General features: G+C 34.8%; 1 protein-coding gene across 1 annotated transcript in view; it reads right to left on the bottom strand.

The window, feature by feature from the left end:
* GLRA3 (glycine receptor alpha 3) overlaps positions 1-25,401 on the bottom strand; it is a 138,721-nt gene that overhangs the window by 86,951 nt on the left and 26,369 nt on the right. Inside the window, 1 exon segment of the mRNA XM_031664109.1 lies at positions 11,393-11,520. Within this exon segment, the coding sequence (XP_031519969.1) occupies positions 11,393-11,520 (128 nt within the window).

The following is a 25,401-nucleotide window of genomic DNA, read 5'->3' as shown; positions in this document are numbered from 1 at the left end:
AAAGTTTGCTAAACATGGGAATGTCTAGAACATATAATTCAAACTGATATAGAAGTTAAATTGTATTAAATATGAAGGATGAACATGTAATAATAAGAACCTAAGAAAAGGCCTGAATCTTAGAGGTGCTGTATTTAGTTACTAATGAGCATTTTAAAATATCTTCATTGCTTATTTCTAAGAGTTTACAAATTTCTAAAATTTGTAAGATGAGAGCAGTGTCTTATATGTCACTGTATGAGAGAGGAATATACATAGTTTTCTCCATGATTAAAACAAAATTCCATCATAAAAAAGTATGAGGTTACAACTGTCAGAAGTTAATTTTTTCTTAATGTGAGTCTAATATGAACTCCAAAAAGTATCTGTAGGCTAACTGGCATCCTTGAAAAGCTAAAACCAATCTTTCATATTTTCTAGGTTATTCTCTTGTTCCCCCAGATAATACTACAATCCTACTAATTTTTTTTTATTGGAATAGCAATATGAATGTGAGGAACATTATTTGGCTTGCGATAAATTCTGCCATGCTCTCTGGTAAAAGGAAAACAGAAGAACATCAGAATTGGGTTAAATCACCGGCAAATAAAATGCTGATGGGTTACACCCGTTGGGTGCCATTGGGGAAACATGGCCCAGGGGGAACCTACTACTAGAACATGCTATCTCCATCAGATTGGGATCTTTGTGGCTGAGACAGAAATAAATAAAAGAGTGGGGAGATAATTTTTCTTATTTTAGTTTAGAAAGGGAAAGAATTTTTATTTGTTGGATTTTAATTTGCCACAGGCATTGAATAAAGGATGAGGTATGCTCTATAATATATTTTGTCTCGTTTTATAAATTTAATTAGTTTCTGTATGTTTATGGATAATAGTGGTGAAAGAGCAAATGGAGGCAAAAATTCAGCATAGGCTTCAAGGTTCTGAAGTTAGTGAAATGCATTGTGATACATTTCAGTGTCCGCTGGGAGCAAGTGTTGTGTGGCACATCCTAATGACTCCAGGAAGGTTCTGAAAAGAGCAGTGTTAGGTACAGTCTTTGGAGGAGGAAACCTCTGATATTTTTGTTTTCTTTCTGAAATATGGTGCTGACATCCCTAGTTGACCAGAGGCTCAAATAGTAAGGCCGTTGGATGAAATAAAGAAAATGACATGTTTCCACAGAAGAATAATGGTCAAAGAATTGACTAATTTAGGCTTTCACTAATAGTTGGGATCATAATGCCTCACTGTATTTGAAACAGGCTCCAGCCTCAGCCTCCATAACAATCCTCCAAGAAGCAGCAGAAAGCTCTTCCTAAAGCTGAAAAGTCATCTGGTTTCAAAACCTAAATTTCATGTGCAAATAAAGTAGCTCACAATCGTCTCAGGCCTAAACTTTATTCTCCATATGGTTATAACATGTTCCTTGCATGGATATTAGAACGTAAAAAAGTGTGATTTCATTCCCATTTGACTATTTGCTTGTGTATATATTTTCTTCTTCAGCAGAAAGAAGGGTGAATGAATTTGGACATCACATCCTAACTCCAAATTCCAAAACTATAGTAGACACTTACTTAAAAGGCAGATAGATAGATGCATGTGAATAAATAAGAATAACTTAAAATTTTAAAATATTCAAATAAAAATCAGTTTGGAAATAAAAATGATTTCAGATCATGGAATGGAGTCTCTTCAATGTAGGGGATTTACTTTAAGAAAGCTTTGGAGCCATAACAGATTCTTGACTTTGGAAGTGTAGGAACTAACATGACTCATGAATGTTCGCATGAATAGGCAAAAGCATAGAGACAGAAAAAACAGAAATTTATGATAATAGTCTGAGGTGGGGACAGAAGCGACTTGAGCCCCTAGGACAATGACAGTCCTTGGAGTTAGATTACAAAGAATGAAAAGGATACGGCATCATATGTTTTAAAGGTACCACGTTCTACCCCTTGGATTTCTGGTCCATGTGAGATTACTGCAACAATCTTGGAGTAGTCTTTCTATTCTAGCTTTGACATAGACATTCAAAAATTGTGTAGAGAACGAAGCTCAGAGAAGATTATGAATCTTCTATTACCATTACAGAGAGCACCTGTTTAGCATTCTTGGCCAATCTGCTACTCCTCTGTGCCAATGCAAAAGCTGTTATATCTATCCAATACACTCCTATGTTAAGCAACAGAGCAAATAACTGCCATAGCATCTATATGGCAAATTGTGCTTTTAAATTGTTCACGACTTTAGGCATAGTCCTTAAAAACAAATGACAGTAGTTGCAGATGTTTTCAGCAGTAAGTTTTCTTTTAGATGTTATTTTAAAGAAATAGAAGGTGGCCCTTTAGTTTAAGACATGAAGTGATGGCAGAATAGCAAAGTACAATGCAAAATCTTGGCAATGATATTATTATTATTCATATTGGGGAAAAATCGTTCACTAGGCAGATCTAGAGCAAGTAAGAAAACAAACAAACAGCTCAGTTGTTCATAAAAATGATGAAAGAAATTTTCATGTAATGTTGTATTAAAGTTTTATCCTTTTTATAGATACAGAATGCAATTAAAAGATTAAATTTCAAAATAATTCTAACTAGAGACTTGTTTTATTTTCGATAAATGCACACACATGTCACAAGGAGAGATGTTATTTTATTTTTTATTTACAAAGCATATTTGGTGACTTAAAATCTGGATTTTAAATTATTTGTTAGGTTCTTTAAAAAGGTTTATAAATCATGGCATAGAAGCAGAATCCTATTTGTTCTTCCCCTTTCTCTTTCCCTTCGCTTCTCTTTCCTTCCCCCAAATGCTGCACTAAAGCCATTTGTTTGGGCAGTGCAAAACAGGCTTAAGTGCTGGGATGGCTGAGGGGATTGTAGTAACCTCAGGCAGGAGAGAAGGACATTGTGGAGAAATTCCACATGCAGGAAATGTTGGAGGCCCAGTGAGAGAGGAGGATGTGCCCATGATAGGGAAGCCTGGTGTTGGGTATTAGAACCATAGATGGGCAAGGTGTGTGTCTCCATGGGGCCATCCTGGCTTGCGGGGATGGAGTCTGAACAGGCATCTACACAAGGAGATGAACCTGAGGAAGTCTTCAGAGTCCCACCAGGCCGAGGAAGGCACTTGTGTAAAAGAAGTAGCAGCAAGCAAGGGAGATTCATTACATATTGATTAAATAAGTAATTATATTGAGAATAATGGGAGCCTAGTTTCTTGCTGTTGGAAGAGGAAGTTAAAGTATGGAAACTTAGGAACTAGACTAAACATATGGTATTGAGATAATCAGTGTGAACTCATGGTTTTCAAAAGATACAGAAGTATAGATGAAAATTGGTGTATAAATGTGTGTGTGTGTTTGTGTGTGTGTGCATGCATATGTGTGTGTTTATTTATGCTTATATGTGGGTATATATAGACTATCCTGGCAGGCACCAACTTAATCAGGTAATCAAAGTAAACATAACCAGTAATGGCAAAATCTGCCATGGTCCACCATCAGATAGAAGGCAGTCAAAACATATCATCATTCCTGTAATATCCCTGCTAAATGTACTACCTAACTTGAATCATGAGGAAGCATTAGACAAACGCAAAGTGAGGTATATTCTTTTAAATAACTGAATAAGAATATTTTTAAAATGTCAACATCATGACAGTCACGGAAAGAATAAAGTGCTGGTTCAGACTGAAAAAGACTATGAGAAATGACCAATAAAATATGAAGGGGTTCTAAACTGAATCCTTTTATCATAAATTATCAGATAATGGATGAAATTTGAATAAAGATCAGCAAATTAGATGGCAGCCATATATTCAACTGCTTTTCTTGTTATAATGGTTAGATTGTGATTATCGACGAGAATGTTTTTATTTGTAGTAAATACTCAAGTACTGGGGCATCAGGTCAACAACTTACATTGAAGTGGTTCAGAAAAAGCCTTTGTACTTGTAACACTTCCGTTAGCTTGAGATTATTGTAAAATACAAAAAAGAGAAATAATTACTACAGAAAGAATTCATTAAAAACAAAAAGCAAATACCAACCAAAAATGCAGGGTTCAGATTCCAACTCCATCAACATTTCAAATGAATATGTATAGTTTTAGGAAAGCTTATTATTCAAGAGATACTTCTTGTTAAAATGAGTTTTTAAGTAAAAATTCAAAAAGAAATGTACCTTTTTCAAAAATAATTGTAAACATTATTCAAGAACAATAGTATCTTGGTGGATAGGAATGGTAAAAATGGATAAAGGAGACCTTTACAATGCTAACATTTACCCTAATAAAAGTACATGTAGAAAATGAGTTTGGGTACACATGCCACCCTTGGCGTAGATGGTGTTTTAGTATAGAGTACTAGAAAGAGTAAATTTGTGATGAAGAGAGAAAAGGATTAGTGAAATATTTAAGGGTAAAAGACAGAAACCACAAATACATTGTGAAGGCAAACAAAAGTTATATCTACATAAAAAGAGAGTGGCCACTGGAGATAACATAAGAAAACTTAACAAAAATGCAGTGAATACTTGGGAGGAAAACAGAATTGGGTGATTACTGAGAGAATACTTTCTGAAGTTGCACTTAAGAGTCGTAAGAGACCAACAGAGGGAGACCAATATTAGGATCAAAAGAAAGAAGTAAAATCCAGCTGTGATTGGTAAAATATTCTAGTGAAATAATGTTTTGTTGTCTTATAAATGTACTTTTACTTGCAATTCAATTGTTTTATGTTAAACATGCTTCTAGTTTCAGATGACATCTAGAAACTTCTGTTTCAAGACAGAGAATTGAACATCATTTTCTTTTTCTCTGAAGACATAAAAATGATGTTACATAATCAAATTTTGATGAGAATAAATGTATCATACCAAAAAGAATAGGAGAAAAATTATAATTAGTTTAATGACATAAAATATAGAGGTAGATAAAAATGGTTGACAAATGAAACAGAGGCAAGCCTAAAATAAAAGCAAGCAGGGACTGCATGGAGAGGAGAAGGAGGTGGGGAGTGAGAAGAGGACCCCAGGGAGAGGGCCTGGCATCTGTCTTGAAAGCTTCCTGCTTCCCTTCTGTATTTCTGTTGAGCAACGGTGTCCTGGTATTTAGCCCTATGGAATTTTTGAGGAAATGGAAATAACTTCATTGATGATTAGGGCAAACATAGTACCTGACAGTACATCAAACCTAACGCCTGCTCTATTTCACCATCTGTAGGACCCAAGAATAAAGCCTAGTCAAATCTCAACACTCACCTAAGCAAAGCTCCGGCCAGAGCAATGCAGCCTGTGTCAGAGTTGCCTTTCGAGGTAGAGAAATAGCAGAAAAATGGCCCTCCTATCCCACCCAAGCTAATCACCCCTCAATTCTTCCTGAGTCACAGACATTTTATCACACATAAGAAAACTAGTGGTTTAAAGAGAATGAACAATATAAATAATTTATCCTGCAGGATGACACAACAAATCATTGGGCAGAGAAGAAAAACAAAAGGGGCAGAATGCAATAAACGAGGCATTAAATTATCAGTTTAGTTAGTGCAAAGGAATCTCGTAATGCCTGCATTGTGAAAGGCCTAGAAAGCAATCAAACAGATTGGAACAGACAATCAACAGAAATACATTTTTTTTTTGGAGTGTTTGCCTCAGAGAAGTGGAACTGTGCATCGTGAGTGTTGAGGGTGAACCGCTGCTTTTCATCACTGACACTTGTAGACATTTTTTTAGCAACTTCAGGTACATGATTGTTACTATTGTCATAAACAAAACTGACAAACAAATAAACATACAAATTAACACCTGCGTAGCAATTTGTAACACAACGTCCACAACTTCGCATTCAGGGAAAATGGTTTAGGATAAAGAGGATTGTGAAGAGATCAAAACACAATTACAGAGTTAAAATCTCCCTAAACATTCAAAAATTGGACAAATGGTACCCTGTAATATCAAATCTGTGATTCTGAGGACAAATCTGAACAATTCTCTTTAAATGTAGAGGGAAAGTAGAAAGGAGAGAAGGGGATGAGTGAAATGTGCTGGGCACAGATGACAGGGGAAGATAGCAGAATTTTTTTTTTTTTTAAGAAGAAGTATTGTTTTACAGAAATATCACAAAACAGTGCCAGCATAAGCAAAAATCCTCCTACTGAAAATGTCCAGAGATAGGCAGAAAAAAAAATAGCCTATATATAAAGGAGCAGAAATCAAAATGAGATTTGACTTCTTTATGATATTAAATGTCAGCAGGCAATGAATCAACATCTGCAAACTTCTGAGCTAGAATTCTGCAGCTCGATAATTGTATAAAGTTTCTTTAATGTCAAATGCATACAAAAGAGATTATCCTGGAATATTATTCAGTGATAAAAAGAAATGAGATATCAAGCCAGAAAAGACACAGAGGAACCCGAAAAGCGTATTGCTACCTGAACGAAGCCAATTGGAAAAGTCTAGATACTGTATGATTCTAATTATATGACTTCCTGGAAAAGGCAACACTCTAGAGACAGTGAAAAGATCATTGATTGCCAGAGACTGGGGGTAGATGAGGGGAAGTGGGAGAGAGAGATATTCAGAGCGCAAGCACAGGAGGTTTTAGGGCAGTGAAATTACTCTGTATGATACAGTAATGATAAACACACGTTTTTATGAATTTGTCAAAACCCATAAAAAATGTACAGAACAAAGAATGAACTCTAATGTGAATTATGAACTTCAGTTAATAATAATGTACTAACCTTGGTTCATCAATAATAATAAATATACCACATGAATATGAAGATGCCAATAACAGGGCACACTGTTGAGGAGGAGAGGGCAAATATGCACTTTCCAATCAATTATTCTGTAAACCTAAAACTGCTCTTTAAAACAAGTCTATTAATTTAAGAAAATCAGAAAAATCAGAACTCAGAAAATATATAAGCATTACTCCTGTCTTGAAAATGAAAATCTATTTTAATTTATTTTATTTTATTTTGTTTTTCAGTGAATGGAAACAAGGCTAGAATATCCTACTCTTTAGTTTTCAAGTTTTAATTTATGTGTGTGTGTGTGTGTGTGTATATATATATATATGTATATATATAAAGAAGCTACCATTTTCAAGGATTATTAAGTCTTCCCTTAATTCTTCATCTGTCCCTTCAACTCTGTAACACCATTAGGCAGTGCCGTCCAGTGAGCACCACGGCCTGTAGTCTGTGCCTGGGGACGTGGTACTTTCTCTCACTGGGCCAGTTCTGTTTCTGTTCTTTTCCCTAACCAAAAGGGCTTCTAAAGAGGAAAGATTTCAAAATTCTGAGAAAAAAATGGTGCAATCTACCTATTATTTTCATTTTCAAAATAAAAATAACTATTTCTTTTCTTTTCTTTTTTTTTTTTTGCCTTTACAATGTGTCATATATTTTTCTCAGTCACATCATGGGATAAAACAATAACAAGCTAACTTGATTTGACGTGAGAAACACAAAAAACCCCTGATAACATCGAAACTTAGAGGCAAATACACTGTTCTTACCAATGACCTTTGCCAAAGTGAACATAAAAATCACCATTTCTATACATAACATTTCTCCTCCTTAAGACCACATTTTTGAAATAATGACTTGGACAAAATTCTAATTTCTATTGCATGATCAACTAGTTGAGTGATATTTGCAGCTTTACTTTCTAGTTCTTTTTAGCAGCTCTCAGAACATTTCTAAACCCATATGTCATTATTAAATGCCTTTTAAATAATAGTTTTTAAAATCATTATATTTAATAGGACTAAGATATAATAGAAATTTGAAGTAGTTTTTATACTTATGTCAAATTATCCTAAAGGCACAGGATCATTATCGGAGAAATCTGATTCTCAAAAATGTTTCAGATAAATTAATACTACTCTGGAAGGGAAGAGAACAGATTAATCAGTGAAAAGGAAAGATAATGTTAATGAGTTAAGCACCTAATTATTTTAACTTATTTCAGTATTGATTTAAATAATGTTCAATGGAAGAGGCTGTCTTATCCATGGTCAATACCAATTTAAAGTGCTTTAAGAGAATTATGTATTTATACTTTTCTGTGGTACGTTTTAATAACATTAAACTACTTAGTCTTCAAGAGGTGAGATTTTTTTAAAGTATACTTTTTAAAGAGAAGTGACCGAACAATAGAAACAAACACCATAATTTTGGTGTTTATAATTTCGGTTAAATAATACTGGAACATTTCTTATTTTTATATCTTTGAAAGGTAAAAATGTCATATTATTGTTATACACTTTGCTTTTGGCTAATGAGATTAAACATTTCCATTTCTTTTCTGTTAATTATCTGATAATGTCCATAGTGAAATTTTATGTTTGCCTTTTACAAGACTTATGAATTCTAGAGAAGGCAAACATATAGGTATTTTCCAATGCTTTCATATTTCATAAGCACTTTTCTATCAACTGATCACTTACCTAGGTATGTTATGTTTCTCTGTGTTTAAGAAGGAGGATCAAATAATTTTGGTTATTGTAATATATTTTTACGTATATTACAATTCCCATTCTTCTTTCTTGGAGATAGAGTCTTGCTCTGTCACCCATGCTGGAGTGCAGTGGCACAACCATAGCTCACTGTAACCTCGAACAACTGGGCTCAAGCAATCCTCCTGCCTCAGCCTCCCGAGAAGCCGGGACTAAAGGTGTGTGCCACTATGCCTGACTAGTTTTTGTTTGTTTTTGTTTTTGTTTTTTTGGTGAGATGGGTGTCTCAGAACTGGTCTCTAACTCCTAGCCTCAATCAATCCTCCTTCCTCAGCCTCCCAAAACACTGGGATTAGAGGCTTGAACCCCCATTCCTCTTTTAAAACTCTTTTAGATAATTATGCTTATTTTAAAAACTTTAGTATAATATAATACTACTAATATTCGTGCCTCTAAACTCGCTTACTATTAATTCATTGTCTTTGACAATTGAATGGGAAAGCATACATAACACCAATTTTAAATTAGTTCATTTGATGAGCTAACTAGATTTCTTCCAAAAACATTGATGTGGGGAAAGGTACAAAATCAGCATGGCAAGGGATTGTGTTTTTAGTCATGTGAGCTACCACTGAGAAAAAAAAAATGGTTGAAATATTATCAGGAGAACAGGTTCCTCATTTTCTACTTCTATGTTTGATGAGTTTATTTTTGCCTGAGGTGAGGTGGACCCCTGGTACATGACAAACAAGGGCTGATCGTTCTCACTTTCTTTTGTGTAATTATCTTCTGTTAGGTATTGGATTCAGTTTGTTAGCACCTACATATCCTCCTGTTAGCCGTAAGGAAGAAATGGCATGTAAAGACTATTTTATTTATATTCCAATACTGGGCAATGAAATGATGGTCAAAAGATTATGATGTTATTTTATCCAATGAAATGAAACAGAGTTGAATATGCTTAATTAGGAAGTGGAGTTATAAGTATGTTTGCTGAAGTCAATAATGTTTGACCCTTGCAAAAGATGAAAAAGCAAAAAGTGTTAGCTAAAAACTAACCCATTAAACTATTATTTTTGTATAATTGATAATATTATTTTTGGTTATTCAATGCAGCCTGCATTTTTTTCCTAATGTTTAGAGCACAAGATATTTTGAAAAACAATGAGAGAAAATCTCTGTTTTTCTTTTTCTTCAGTTAGTGACACTGGGGTGTAAGCATGAATTTTAGTCTCCCCCAAAATCTAATCACCTCTGATCTGGCTTGGTGATCAGCTTATTTTTAGGAATGCATTTTTATTTAGAAAAGAATCAGTATTTGTTTTAAGCAACACCAAATCCTTGGGGTCCTTTCCTGAGCTTATATATAAATAGTATTAATCACATTTTAAAATAGTTTAATGTTTCTATTGTCTTTTAAACTGTTAAAATAATAAACCAACACTAAACTTTCCAAGAGAATGGCAAAAGCTCTGAGGCCACAATTGTGTGGTTAGTAACTTACCTGCAGTTTTATTAAAATATCTGCTGAGATTGCTTACATGATTTTTAAATATTCACAGACATTTAAAAATAGAATGCATTTTCTTCTTTAATTTTCAGTGAAAAGAAAGCAATACTTCTGATTCACTGAATATGGACTCACCATAATGAATCTGCTAATTCCCGATTATGTTTCTTGTGGTTTATTTAAATGACAATTTCATATTTTTCAAGATCAATTACTACTTAGTTCTCAGTGGATTCACAGGAATACTGCTTTCCCTCAATTTGGAAAAGATCATTAAAATACTGAAATTTCTCATTTTTATTTGTATATTGTACCCCGTAAGCTGTACTATTTTTGCACAGCTTGTACTCCGTGTTTTTCCCCTGAAGTTAAAAATATTTATGGTTGAAAAGCTTAAAAACAAATCAACAAGTGTGATCCACAATTTAAATATTAAATTCATTCTAAAATTGGATCCATTCATAATTTTCTACTCAGACATTATCAGTGAGTTTTACGTCTTTTGCTACTGCAACCCAACCTTGATATTTTTTACTCCATTCTAGTTAATTATTTCACCCACTGCTAAGCAATTCTTTTTTTCTTCCATAAGGACAAATTCAGGAAAAATGGTCATTATAGACAACACTGTTTTAAACATTAGCAATGAAATAACTTAACCGAATCCCATGAAAAAAGTCTATGTTCTTTAACTTTGTTTATTTTCTTTACTGGGTAAAGTAATATTCAAGGACATATTAAATTAGTTGGGGTCTGGAAGCAGCTTTCTAATATTTTACCATTAAAGTGAAATTACAGGATATATTGTGGTTCTGGATAAGTTACATATCCTTATATAAACATGTTAGTTACAACTATATTAAACAGAAGAATAAAAAGTGGTAGTCTTAAATAGTTGACAATTACATTCTTTCCTAGAAATTCGGGTAAAGAATTTGGTAGGTGGAATAATGTCTTATATATTTCAAAGGCTGTCAGTTAGCAATCCAGCCTATTTCCCAATAGGTGAATTCAACAATGGTTAGATTCCTCACAATATAGAGAGTACTACAGTGGCAGATTTAAAAAATGGGAAAGTGCATCACTAGCAATTAAAGTAGATTTCATTCCAGTTAGTTAGAAAACTGATAGAATAATTAAATAAAAGATACATACATACATGTATATTCCTAAAATCATTGGTCAAGATAAGAAGTATTGTAACAGCTAGCGAAGGAAAAAATAAACATAGCTAGGCCAAAGAAGGCAAATTATGATAATTGAGAACATGGGAATGGATTTCTTTTTCAAGACACATCTGTGACTAATGCAGTATTTGGAAGATTGTTGAAAATAAGCATTAGAATTTCTTGTGGAATCAATTTAAAATTGTACCTTGTTGAAGTATAATTAAAACACACATATAAAGTAACAAATAGAACAATTACCTTTAAAATTGGGTCTGATTCTTGCATCATATCCTGATGTCCTCCCCATTAATTTATCCAGAAAATCAGAAGGTGACATTGGAGCACTTCGAGATCTTGCACTATCTGTTTCCTTTGTGGCAACCAAACTACAAATAAGAACAAAAATGTAGACTTTACAAAAAGGAGCATTTCTAATCATTGTTACCTACAAGTACAAAATAGCAATGCTAAGCTAAATATGTTTAGCAACAAAACATAAGACTTTAGATATCACACAGTGAAGATTATAATAAGATAGACATTTATAGATTTATAGTCAATACTTGTAAGGCTTCATATCTATTCAGTCCAACTTTCAGAGGTGGAATTCTTTTGTATTAAACCTGAAAACAAAGGCCACTTCCAAAATATTAAGCTTTCAAATCTGTATTTATAAAAGTCTGATATCTGATAGCAATTTTTAACCAAATGTATCCTTATTGCTTTAGGTGTAAGAAAATATGAAAATTCAACTGTGAACTACAATCTTATTGCTTTTATTGAGGGAAAACATCACCTTTCAGGTTTTGTGAATTTTTCTTAGCAGTAAAAAACTTCTGTCTAAAAGTTAAACAATCACATTTTTTTCTTCAATTAGAGTGTTTCCTGAATTGGTAACACACCAAGTTAAATTCACTCTACTTCCACCTACATGTCATTAATCTACAACACCTTTTGTTCAGATCTAAAATTTGTGTGTCACGACTGAGAAATTACCATAAATGTACCATGTGTACCTGGATATTATATTAGAACCTATGTCCAGGAAAGCTAGTGTGTTCCTATATTCTTTTCATGCAAATTTTTTCCTTTGTGTCCAACTACTTGTCCCAGAAACCCATAGTGTAGGCTACTTCTCCTGTCCAGGACTTCACTTACATAGGCTTCTCCAACAGAAGTTGAGCCTGCTTGTTGAGATCAAATGGTTCTTTTTATCCACAGAGTTTTGCTCAGGAATGTGAAACTGACTTTCTGGAACTGATGTGTCCAAGCTGTTGTCACTTCCTGAAGATCATCAATCATCACTTGCTCCCAGCTCTGTCATTCAACTCAGGACATTGCCAAATCTCAAACCATTTGGGTCACCATATGATCATAACAAGATCAATTATTAAATTCCTTAGATTTCTCCTGCCAGAATTTTAGTGTGAAGTAAAACTGGGACTTAGAGTCATCATCATTAAGTTGTCTACCACAGGGATATATGCAGTGATTCATGGGCACAGTTTTAAAATCTCATCAATCTCGGTGATAATATGAGAATGAGATTTCTGTAAGCACAGAATCACAAGTAACAGTATCTATTAGCTGTTGCCCTGTTCTAGAGGTTCTGTCCTGTTCTGGGCACTCTGAGTCACTTTCCCCAGTGATTCTCATTCTGTCATTCTTGCTTTCTTCCAGAATGGAAGCATTTTTCTCCCTATTCTGTTGGCTCTACATGACTTCGTGATCCTTTATCTCTGATTATTATTGCTCGACCAAACTGTCATTGTGGTCACTGGGAAGTTTATTCTAATAAAAAAACATTATAATAATACAGTTTTTTTTTTTTAAAAAAACTATCTTCTCAATGACTCTAGAGCTCTCTTCTACCATCTGATTTTAAGGAAGTTTTTTCTGTTCTATCAAGAAGCATTTGTTTATATTCCATGCTTCAAGAATAGTGTGGAAAAGCATCGTTGGAGCTTTTGTAGCTACATGCTGCTGCTTCTAAACCATTCTCTTTATTTCCCTTGCAAAATCTCTCCTTTCAATGACCAGAAAATAAACTTCTACATCCTCCTACCAACAAATATACCAATTTACCTTGATCTGAACCAATAATACTCTGCCTCCTTCTCTATTAAAAATACTAGATGACTGTGTATACTGAATACAATCCTTCACATTGAGTGTGGGAAGATTATCCTAGATTATCAGGGGCAGTTCTATATGCAACAACATACAAGGATATTCATCCTTATAAGAAGGAGGCAGAATTATATCTGATGAGAGACAGAAGAAGGAAGGCAATGTGACCATGGAGACAGGAATTGGGGTGACACGGCCACAGCGAAGGAATGCTGGCAGCCACCAGAAGTTGGAAGAGAAAAGGAATGAATTCTTCCCCAGAGTTTCTGGAGGTAGCATGGACCTACTCACACCTTGATTTTGACTCAGTTAACTGATTCCAGACTTCTGGCCTGCAGAACTGTTAGAGAATAGATTTCTGTTCTTTGTGGTAATTTGTTGCAGTTGCCATAGGAAACTAATACTAACCTTCTAGTGAATTTTTCATTTCTGTCAGGCTGCTTTTCAACCCCAGAATTACTCTTTGGTTCTTTTTTTATAATCTCTATCTCTTTATAATTTCCTTTTTGGTGAGATATTATCATACTTTCTTTTTAGCTCTTTGTACATGGTTTCCTTTAATTCTTTAAATGTGCTTAAAATAGTTAATTTGAAGTCTTTGTCTCGTAATTGCAATGTCTTTGTTTCCCTAAGCATGCTTCTATTGATTGCATTTTTTCTGTGTTTGGTCCATACATTTTTGTTTCTTTGTGAAACTTATAACTTTTATTGAAAACTGTACATTTTAAGTAATATAACTCTGGGAATCATATTGTCTTTTCTCCCCAGAGTTTGTTGTTGTTGCTCTTTTTTAAAGGGACTTTTCTGAGCTAATTCTGTAAAGTCTACTTTCTTTATAATATGTGACCATTCTACTTGGTTAGCTTAGAGATCAGCTAGTAATTGAGCATGGATTTTATTAACTTCTAGAGCCAATAAGTCTCTCAGTATTTGCTGGGGGTTCTGTGTCATGGGGTCATACCTTCAACACTATGTCAGGCAGTTGATTACTCTAGACTTTACTTTCACTTGTGTGAGGCCTAAAAGTCAGCCAGAGTTGAGAGCTAAGGGTCTTTTCAGGTCTTTTCTGAGCATGCACACAACCCTGGGTGTGTTACTTTGCTAGATCTGCCATGACATAGTATCATGAACAGGTGGCTAATGCAACAGAAATTAACTTTCCCACAATTCTAAAAGTCCAAGATCAAGTTGTCAGCAGGGTTGGTTTCCTCTGAGGGTCTCCTTGTTGGCTTGTAGATGTCCACTTTCTGTTTTTTCATATGATATTTTCTGTATGTGTGTCTGCTCTAACTTCTTATAAGCACACCACACATATCGGATTAGGGCATATTGTTTTACCTTAATTACCTCTTGGTAAGGTGACAAACCTTACCTCCAAATAAAGTCATGTCTGGAGGTAGTGGCAGGTAGGACTTCAACATGTGAGTTTTGGGAGAAAAAAATTCAGCCCATATATGTGGCTTTCCAGATAACCAGGAATATATGCCGATTTTCCAAACCCATATGGACATATCATTCCAATGCTTTTCCATTTAACATTTTTGTTAAGCATATTGTTTGTCCCCACTATTACTGATTGTCTTAGGCATCTGTGAAGTTAAAAAATTGACTCTAAATGTTTTAAACAAACTTCTCCAGGAAAAGGGCTTTTGGCGGTGGGTGAACTCCAAGTTAGGTCACAGAAAAATAGATTTGCAAATGGTGTATTCCAGAAAACCTGCAGACAAGTCAAATAATGATCATTCTTAAAGAAAAAGGCCTTAAAGGAGTTCGGACTCCATGCTGTCTTCTCTGGTGGCTGCCAGGTTGTGGATTTGTCCTCTAATTTGGGGCTATTGGTTTACTTTGTCACCACAGAGCTGAAGAGAGGGAGTGGGAAATATAGCAAATTATAATGCCATAAATCCCGCTGTTTTTACTAAGAGAAAGATATTTTTCTTTAGTAAACAACTTCAGGAATCACTACAAGCCTCCGATTAACTGTCAGGCTTTTGAAAAATTTGATTCTCACAGTTATATTTTTGCCAGTTTTCTTGTTGCTTTCATGAAGGAGAGAATTTGTCGATGTCCTTACTCTCCTGTATTTTTCTTACTCTACTGTTTTTGCTGATGTCACTCTCTAATAATGCCTCCCTAGACTTATTTTTATATTTGTTTTACTGTATCTTTGCTTTAAATAACCATATTCCTCACAGTTCCGTTATGGAGCTCTTCCTCTGCTCTCTTTGTGAATAATTTTATTTACTCTCATGGTATCAACTGCATACCATGATACTATTTTGTAGGTCTTTCAAAAAAACACCTTTATTCATAAGTAATGTCAAATTTACATTTATTTATTTATATTTAGAGACAGGGTCTTGCTCTGTTGCCTAGGCTTGTGTGCAGCAGCATGATCATAGCTCTCTGCAATGTTGAACTTCTGGGCTTAAGCAATCCTCCTGTGTCAGCCTCCTAATGGGGTCTCACTATGTTGTCCAGGCTAGTCTACAGCTCCTGGACTCAAGCAATCCTCCTACCTTGGCCTGCCAAAGCACTGGAATTACAGGCATGAGCCACTGCACCTGGCCACGATTTACTTTTAAAAGAAAAGATGCAAAGTCTGTCTTTAGGATTTTCCTATAATATATGTCCAAAAACTGTAGAGTAAATATTCTAAGTGATTGTTATTCTTGTGGCAGTAATAAAGAAGTAATTATATCTATCTATCTATCTAGGATCTCAATTTTCATATATATTTTCAGATACAGCAAGTATTAGCCAGCACAATAAAGAAAAAAATAAAAGACTAAGATTTAATTAAGATTAAAGATTTAATTAAGATTAAATCTTAATTAATTTTAGATTTCAGATTTTCACTATCTACCAATAACTTTGACAAAACAGTAATTTTATTTATCTAGGTAGATCAATGCTAAATTTTAATGATAATAATCTCTCTTGTATTTATACAAATCATATCTTGCAAAAGTCTGTCCTTTTCTAGTTTTCATTAACCCATTTCTAAACTATTTTTACAAATGTTACAATTGATGATCAATCTTAAAATAGAATAAGAAAATCAAAAAATCACGTTTTTCTCATCTCATACTAAGCAATCATTTATCCATTGCAACCGGCTATTATAATAGTTTAATATTTGAACCAATGTGAGAAATAAGGTATTAAAAATTTTCCAATAGTGGATGTAGAGATGTCATCTCTGTATACTTTTTAAAAATATATTACTCCAAATACAAGTAGTGGTAGGGACTGGCATGTTAAGTGCCATGAGATGCTTGCATTTTTTGTAGTATATGATAATGTTGCTTAAGAACTCCTAGAATCCTGGACATTTATAGGAAGGCAACAGCATTAAACAATCAAAATACAACACAATTTTATGCACACGCACACACACACACACACACACCACACACCATGCTCACTATAATTGTATTGTCCCAAATTCCTGGTTGAATATTTTAAACCCTATTAGCAAGCACTCTCAGTGCCCAAATATTCCTTTTGAATAACTAAATTAAAAAAGCAAGATTGTTGTTGTTTAAATATGACAAACTCATTCTTAATCTTTTTAAAGGTTAAAAATTGTTATTATTTTAAATCTTATTTCATTTCTTTTGATGTATTCAAAAAAGAATAATTGAGCTACTGCAATAACTGCTTTCCTGAAATTTGATCTGATATTGGCTCTGTAAAAATTCTATTTGAAATACACTTTCATTGCCAAAAATATTTGCTTCCAAGTATATTATGGAAAAATCATGACTAATTTACCAGGGTTGGGAATATATAAAAACCATTTAACAGGGAACAATAGTTTTATGAGTAGTAGCCCATTCATTTATTTATTTAACAGCCATTATTGACAAGTTCCAAGGAGCCTGGCATCATGCCTAGAACAGTCTCAAAGAGAAAAAAAGTATAAATAAATACATAATTATATATATTTATATTGCCTCTATATAACCTCAGTGTTTAATCTTTTTAAAGATCAACTTGTTAAAATCGTTTCTGCTAATATATAAATTTTCCTTGTTTATGCAATTAGTAATTAAATTAAGCTGGGGGAAGGAAAAGATACCACCTCTTATCACTAACATAGACCAAGATGGAAGATACATCTTTGGTTAATACCCTTAGAAAGATGTGAGGTATTTCATCTTGTAGCAGAAAATCTACTAAAATTATCTGCTTTCTCTAAAAACAGTTATATATTTTATAATTCAATGTCTCATTTTTTTTCTATTCTTTTTTTTAGACGGAGGAGTCTCACTCTGTCGCCCAGGCTGGAGTGCAGTGCCGCGTTCTCGGCTCACTGCAAGCTCCGCCTCCTGGGTTCACGCCATTCTCCTGCCTCAGCCTCCTGAATAGCTGGGACTACAGGCACCGGCCACCGCCCCCAGCTAATTTTTTGTATTTTTAGTAGAGACGGGGTTTCACCGTGTTAGCCAGGATGGTCTCGATCTCCTGACCTCATGATCCACCAGCCTCGGCCTCCAAAAGTGTTGGGATTACAGGCGTGAGCCACCGCACCCAGCCTTTTTTTATTCTTTAATACTGAAGATTAAAAATATATTTTACCATGAATGTGAATTAAACACAAAATTATGGTTCTTTTGACATGCATTTAAAATTAATAAAAGCACAAATATAATTTGATAAATGTATTGAGAACTATACATGAAATACACATTGGGCTGGGATGGAGGAGGAATATGTAATAGATGATAAACTATTTTTAAAATATAATACACAAACTTTTATAAGCCTTTTATAAATGGAGACAAGTTTACTACTAATAAAATTATAGTGCATTTATTTATTATGTAAAAGTATCCTTTCTTATACCATAATGTAATCAAATACAAGGTACATATTACAAAAATGATTTTTGAGTTCTTATATAATTTGTTAGATGCAAGGCACTGCGCTACGACCCGTAAAGTATATAACACACGAATCTCCCGTAAAGTATATAAAACACGAATCTGAATCTTTAACATGTTCACAGTTCAGTTGATTACTCTGTGTGGTCTCCTTATGAAGTGAGCAAGAGCTGAAAAATGAGATGACACCGAAGTGAATGATCAGTTGGTTCCCTTCTTAATATGGTGTGAGCAAAATGCTCATGTTTTATAACAGAATTCAAAACCAAGCTCTACAGATTGGTGCCTATAAAATGAGAAAATTCTGAAAAGATTAATATTTAAATTTTCTTTACAAGTTGCTATGGTCTCAATGCCACATGGTCTCAATGCCATGCATTTTGGACTCACCAAAATTCATATGTTAAAATCCTAAACCCCAAGGTCGTGGTAATAGGAGTGGGGACCTTTGGGAGGAGATTAGGTCATAAGGGCTCCAAATGAGATTAGTGTCTTTCTGAAAGAGGCCCCAGAGATTCGCCTTGCCCCTTCCACCATATAAGGTTACAGTGAAAAGAGAGTGGACAATGTACCAGGAAGCAGGCCCAAAAGCAGGCCCAAAACCAGACAATTTGCTGGTGCTCTGATCTTAGACTTCTCAGCCTCAAGAACCAGGAGAAATAAACTGTGTTGTGTATAAGCCATCCAGTTTATAGTATTTTGTTTTTGCAGCCTGAAAGGACTCAGGTACTATTGATGTTTCCTTCAATGACACAGACCCATTCAATTGCTTATGGGCAATTGATTTTACTTCTAAAGGTTCACATTTTTTACTCAAAAGAAATTATTGTTAGCAAATTTACATTGAGTTATTGGCTAAAAAGCATTTTTACATAGTCTATCCCTTTCTTTTCTTATCTTTCTTTCTTTCTTTTCTTTTCTTTTCTTTTTTTTTAACAGAGTCTCACTCTGTCACCAGGCTGGAGTGGAGTGCAGTGGTGCGATCCCGGCTCACTGCAACCTCCACCTCCTGGATTCAAAGTGATTCTCCTACCTCAGCCCCCCGAGTAGCTGGGACTACAGGCATATGCCACCACACCCAGCTAATTTTTGTACTTTTGGTAGAGAGGGGATTTCTCCATGTTGGCCAGGATGGCCTCAATCTCTTGATCTCGTGATCCATCCTTCTTGGCCTCCAAATTGCTGGGATTACAGGCATAAGCCACAGCGCCCGGCCTCTTCCTTTTCTGAAAGGGGTGGAGGCTTTGCTCACAGAAAGACTTCCTATTAGCTAAACTCTTACTCTAATATATTTCTCCTAAAACTCTCTTCTTATTACAATAATATCTGAGCCTTGTACCATGTGAACATTAGCAGACAGCCCTTAGAAAACCAGTCATTTAAGGGAACTCACAGGCTCCATATAACCAATTTGGCATCCTACTCAAAGTTTTAAATAGCCCACATCATTTGTACATACATATTCAAAAACTTTTTTTAAGATTTTTAAAACTCAGGGTAGGAAGAGATGGTGAAAAGAAACCCAATATTAATTTAGAATGAATTTTGGATAAGAAACTTTACCATTAAAGTCATTTCTATTTTGTTTAAACCTCCTAGTTTCAACAGAGCTGATGTATTTATAGCAAGTTACTAAGATTGTTAGCAAATTAGTTATGATCAGTACTTTGGAAGGAAGCAGCTTTGACTTTTTTTTTTTTTTTTTTGAATAGTCTTTTATTTATGAATCTCCACAAAATCTGTGGTAATTAGCTTGCCTCCCACACTTCACTCTTCTGTACTGCACCAAGTATTTCATTTACTATTAACTTTTCTTGGAAACTCTGTGTGGGCTCATACAGATTCCCATCAATGAAAGTTTTTAACTTAGGTATTTTATATATTTTTATTTATATAAAGACATGCTACTTGAAAGTTCAGAAACTTTAATTTCATAACTATTGACAGAAACCGATTTATTCAAGTATTGAAACAGAACATCAAAATTTAACAATAATATCCAATAATATAAGGAAGGAATAGCTGGGCGCATTGGCTCACACCTGTAATCCCAGCACTGGGAGGCTGAGGTAGAAGGATGACCTGAGTCCAGGAGTTCGAGACCAGCCTGAGCAACATAGTGAGACCTCTTCTCTACAAAAAATCAAAAATTAGCTAAAGAGATAGCAAATGCCTCTAGTCCCAGCTACTCTGAGGCAGGAGAATTGCCTGATCCGTGGTGGTCAAAGCTGCAGTGAGTCATGATTGTGTCACTGTGCTCCATCCTGGGCAACACAGTGAGACCCTATCGCGAAAAAAGAAAAAGAAAAAGAAAAAAAAGATAGGGGAGTAAAATATATTCACTCACTTTTGGAGGATGAAAATAGCCAATAAATATAGATGGTTTTATGTTGACTTTAATATAATTGCCAATAAGTATCTCTGCCAAATACACCTTAAAATTTTGAGAGAAAATGCGGAAGTTGAAGGTGAGAAGCATCATGTGGGTTTGAGACAGACCTTGAGACGTGGGGCCACAATGTTCCATGCATCTATTTTCAAAAGTTATTTGCACAGAGGGAAGAATGACTCTTGGGGAACAAATCAGTGCCTAGGCTCCTGAAGCACAGAAGGTTTGGGGTATGACGGAGAAAGAGAGATTACTATGTATTCACGACCTCCATGAGCTAGTCCTGTAGAGTTATGGGCCCTTATGAAAAAAATTTATTATTTGGGCTTTTCTAAGTTGTAAGTAACATAAGCAATTGATATTTCTAGCCACAGTTTGAAAAATAAGATGTAGAACGGAAGATGCGAGCATTTTACCCATCTCCCTATACTTCAGTGTAGGGACAACTTAAGAGAAATCTGGTCATCTGGGAATATGTGATGTTTTGAGTATCTCAAACTAAAGCATAGTGGCTAAGAAAAAGAATCATTGCAGGGAAGCCACTACTAGCGAAGTAGGCCTTAAGTTAATTTTTGGACATCAATAATTTTTAAAAAAAGGCCAATGTGGTAGAATATTTAAAAGACTTTTAAGGCCGGGCGCGGTGGCTCACACCTGTAATCTCAGCAGTTTGGGAGGCCAAGGTGGTCGGATCACGAGGTCAGGAGACCGAGACCATCCTGGCTAACACGGTGAAACCCCTTCTCTACTAAACACACACAAAAAATTATCCAGGCGCGGTGGCGGGCGCCTGTAGTCCCAGCTACTCCGGAGGCTGAGGGAGGAGAATGGCGTGAACCCGTGAGGCGGAGCTTGCGATGAGCAGGGATCACGCCACTGCACTCCAGCCTGGGTGACACAGCGAGACTCCATCTCAAAGAAAAAATGAAAAGAAAGGAAAAAAAAAAAACAAAAAACAAACAAACAAACAAACAAAAACCAGACTTTTAAAACACCTCTGGAGACAGAGAAATAGCTAAAACTTGATGGGCTACTAGGATCTTGATTCTTGTCACTGTTGGCAATGTGCCAGTGAAATATGATATATGGTTATCATTTTGAAGTGATCGCATTTCTACCTGCAGTTGAATAAGGACTTGCGAATTTTAATTTTTCAAAGACAAATGATAGCTGCTTCCTGATATCTTAGGGAAAGGATTAATATACATTTCATTTAGTTATCATCATAATGCTATTAGTCATAATTACCTATGGATTACAGATGAAGAAACAAAAGTATATAGAAAAGTTAGTGATTTTTCTAGGCCACTCAAATATTGAGAGTAAAAGCCTACATTTTAAAACAAACCAAAGCTTCCACTTAAAGCAACTAGAAAAGGTTTTTTAAAAAGTGCCATGGCAGTGCTAAAAAACACAGTGAAAAATTACATGATTAAAACCTAGGTAAAAAGAAACTCGAAGGCAATCCCTATATTTGGAGATGCATTTCCCTTTGGGGTGGCAATAAATTCCATATGTAGTAACTGAGAGGCTAACAACCTGAACACCAGTTTTGAAAAGTTTATGGATTTAGTAAGACAAAATTTGCATTCTAGGATTCACCAAAATGGCGAACTCATATGAGTTAGAGATCTAAAACAATTACAACTTTTAAGAATTCAACGTTAGTAAGAATGACCCAGAAATACAGAACCTTAGAAGAAAGATAAGTATTACTTGAAATCCTCTCAATTTCCCAAGCTGGAATGCAGTAATAATCCCAGGTTGCTAGCAACTTACCTCTCTAAAAAAATGCCAACATATTAAATACATCATTTCGGGAGGAAGAATATATCACTCTAAACCTCAAATTTTATCTGATTCGTATGTACAATATCTGAGATGTAATATAAATACACAGGAAAAAAGTAAAAGAGAATTAACTTTAAGATCTTAAACTCAAGACAGATGTGAAATAGATAAACCAAAGATTCAGATGATGAATTCATCACAGTGGTTAAGTTATATGTTTAAGTAGATCAAAAATTAAAAAACTGAGAATTTCAGCATGGATGATTCGACTTACTATTTTTTGACTTTCTGATGGTGTGGGCCATTTGTTTGTTGTTGTTGTTTAAAAAACTGACAATGTTTGGCTTAAAATAATAACGATTACACCTGCTTTTTACTCTCAGTACAGTTTTCAGTACATTACATGAGGATATTCAACACTTTGTTATAAAACAGACTTTGTATTAGATGATTTTGTCCAACTGTAGGCTAATAACGTAAGTGTCCTGAGCGCGTTTAAGGAAGAGTAGGCTAAACTATGATGTGCAGTAGCTTAGGTATATTAAATATATTTTCAACTTACGATGAGTTTATCAAGATGTAACCCCATCATAAGTCGAGCAACATCTGTATTTGCTCTTGAATCCACACCAGCCTCTTTCACCACTCCATTAATAAAATGCTCTTGTCAAGGTCCTAATATCCTCCACAGAGCTAAATCCAATTAATTCATATTGAGACATTTTTTCTCCAATGACTCTTCCCTTGGTGACATCATCTAGTCTCATGGTTTCAGACATAGTATAGAATACACTGGACAATTTTAGTTTATATCTTGAGCTATGAATTCCCCTGCACTGCAAACTATTGGGTCCAACTGATTACTTGCCATCTCCACTTGGATATCTGACATTACATCCAAATCAAACTCCTGTCATTTCCACACAAGTTTGCTCTTTCTGCATTCCTTTCAAACTTGGTTAATAGCAACTCTGTTCTTCCAATTCTCAAGATGAAAATCTTTGCTAATTACTGACTCCACTTTTAACTTTTACATATGATATCCATCCTGTTGGCCTTACCATCTAATTTTATCCATAATCCATCCACACCTTACCATGTTCTCTTTGACTGGTCTGTTCCAACTTAGCACTAGTGATTACCTTTGTCTAAAGTGCTCATTGGTCCTCTATTCATCTCATTGACTCTTACTTATCATTATGATCCAGATTTAAGCATCATTTCCCCAGGAAGCCTTAACTATTCTCTCTGATTTTAGAAAATACTGCTAACATGTGTCTCAAGTCTGTGTCTTTCATCGGTAGCACTTGTTGCAATTGTAATTGGATTGATATATGTCTATCTGCCTCCTTTGTAGGGTATACTATTTAAGCAAAAATTGTGACGGTTTCATTTGTTTAGATTGCCCTAAAAGTAATTCAAAGTATCTAGAGTAACTCCATAAATATTTTTGAAATGAATTAACTGAATATAATGAGGGAGATGTCAAGCCTCAGAATTTGATCCTCCAAACCAACCAGTAGTCATGCTTTGAGTACATGTTTAACACTAGAGAAGGTCTAAACTTTCTCCTCTCTCATCCTTGTGCCCAAGTTAAGAGTGATGCTGATGAATAATTTAAAAATATTGAAATTGGCCCAATTTTCCCATAGAACTGACATTTACATTTTTTTTTTGAATAAGCATAGAAATTGCCTCTCCTGGTCTTAAAACTTGAAATTTACATTTGTCTCATCTGAGTTCCTTTCTCAGAACACCTGCCATCAGTTCTCCCAGATAGTATCAAGGAACTGAAGTGTACCAGATCACTACATCCAGATAATGAGACAACAAAACCCTCATCTATCATGATTGTCCAACTGACCACATGCTGTCTGTTGATCAACACCTCTTCTTTACCTCCCCCCCAATTATTGTCTTTGTGCGTAGTTACATTCCTTCCCTATTATATAGACCTCTAGTTTTAGTCAACTGGGGAGGAGTTGAGACTAATCTCCTGTCTCCTGGCTAACATCACCCAAATAAAGACTTTCTTTCCTGGCAATACTCATTGTCTCAGTGATCAGCTTTCTGTGAGGTGAGCAATGGGACCTAAACTGAACCCCTGGTGTTTGGTAACAGTATTATGGTACAAAGATTTAGAAGTAGATAGAAATCAAGTTGTAGAAATCTAAAAGAGAAACTTGAGTCATCAAAACCATAGTCTGAAAATTGTCATTTAAAGTTGAAACTAGAGAGTTGTAAATTGAAATGCTGTCGGTATCTTTTTAATCAGGCTTGATATTGCAGTAGTGTCACATTCAGGACTTACATAAATTAGTGCTTATTAGGGGTTATCTATATCCAATGCTTGCCAGTTGCCAGTGATAAATTATATATGTTTGAGTGTGAAGAGTTAATATTGGGTTATGGTGCGGATGGGGTGGGGAAGGAGGACTCCATTCAATAGTGAAATATATGACAAAAAAATAGTGTAATTATTTGAGATTTCTTAAATCTAATCTTTACACAATTTGTTGGTTTTATCTATAAAATTTATTTTCTTCATACACTCATTCATTTTTACTAAGCTTTGAAAATGCTAAACTTGAAATTCATGGTAATTGTTATAACTTCATAAAAAACGATCTCTTCTCGTGGGTAATAGTTTATTTCTTTATAGATTTGGCATCAGCTTATTTAAACTGAAAGAGCTAAAAGACCATAATGCAACTAATTAACTCACTGATTTGTAGCTTCTTAATGACTTATTTATTTTAAAGGAAACTAATTAAGTGTTTCAGAATACATTGAAAATTACTTAGAAAAGACTTAATAGCTCCTATTGTTCATACTCAAGATAGTAAAATGGAAGACGTCACAATACAGTGTTTGAGGCTCCAGATGGATAGTCAGGAAGCTTGTATTTTGTTCTTTTCTGTCATTAACTAGTTGTTTGGCCTTGGGCAAGCCAGATATTTTACCAGTACACATTTTTCACAGATAAGTTTAGTAAAACAAATGATGTGACATACACATATGTTTAGAAAACTGCCAAGATCTTACGCTGAAGTTTGGCTTTTTCATTG

Source organism: Papio anubis, chromosome 3, assembly GCF_008728515.1.
Source record: "Papio anubis isolate 15944 chromosome 3, Panubis1.0, whole genome shotgun sequence".
Classification (NCBI taxonomy): Eukaryota; Metazoa; Chordata; class Mammalia; order Primates; family Cercopithecidae; genus Papio; species Papio anubis.
Note: the sequence above shows the minus strand (reverse complement) of the source record. Positions and strands in the feature narration are given on the sequence as shown.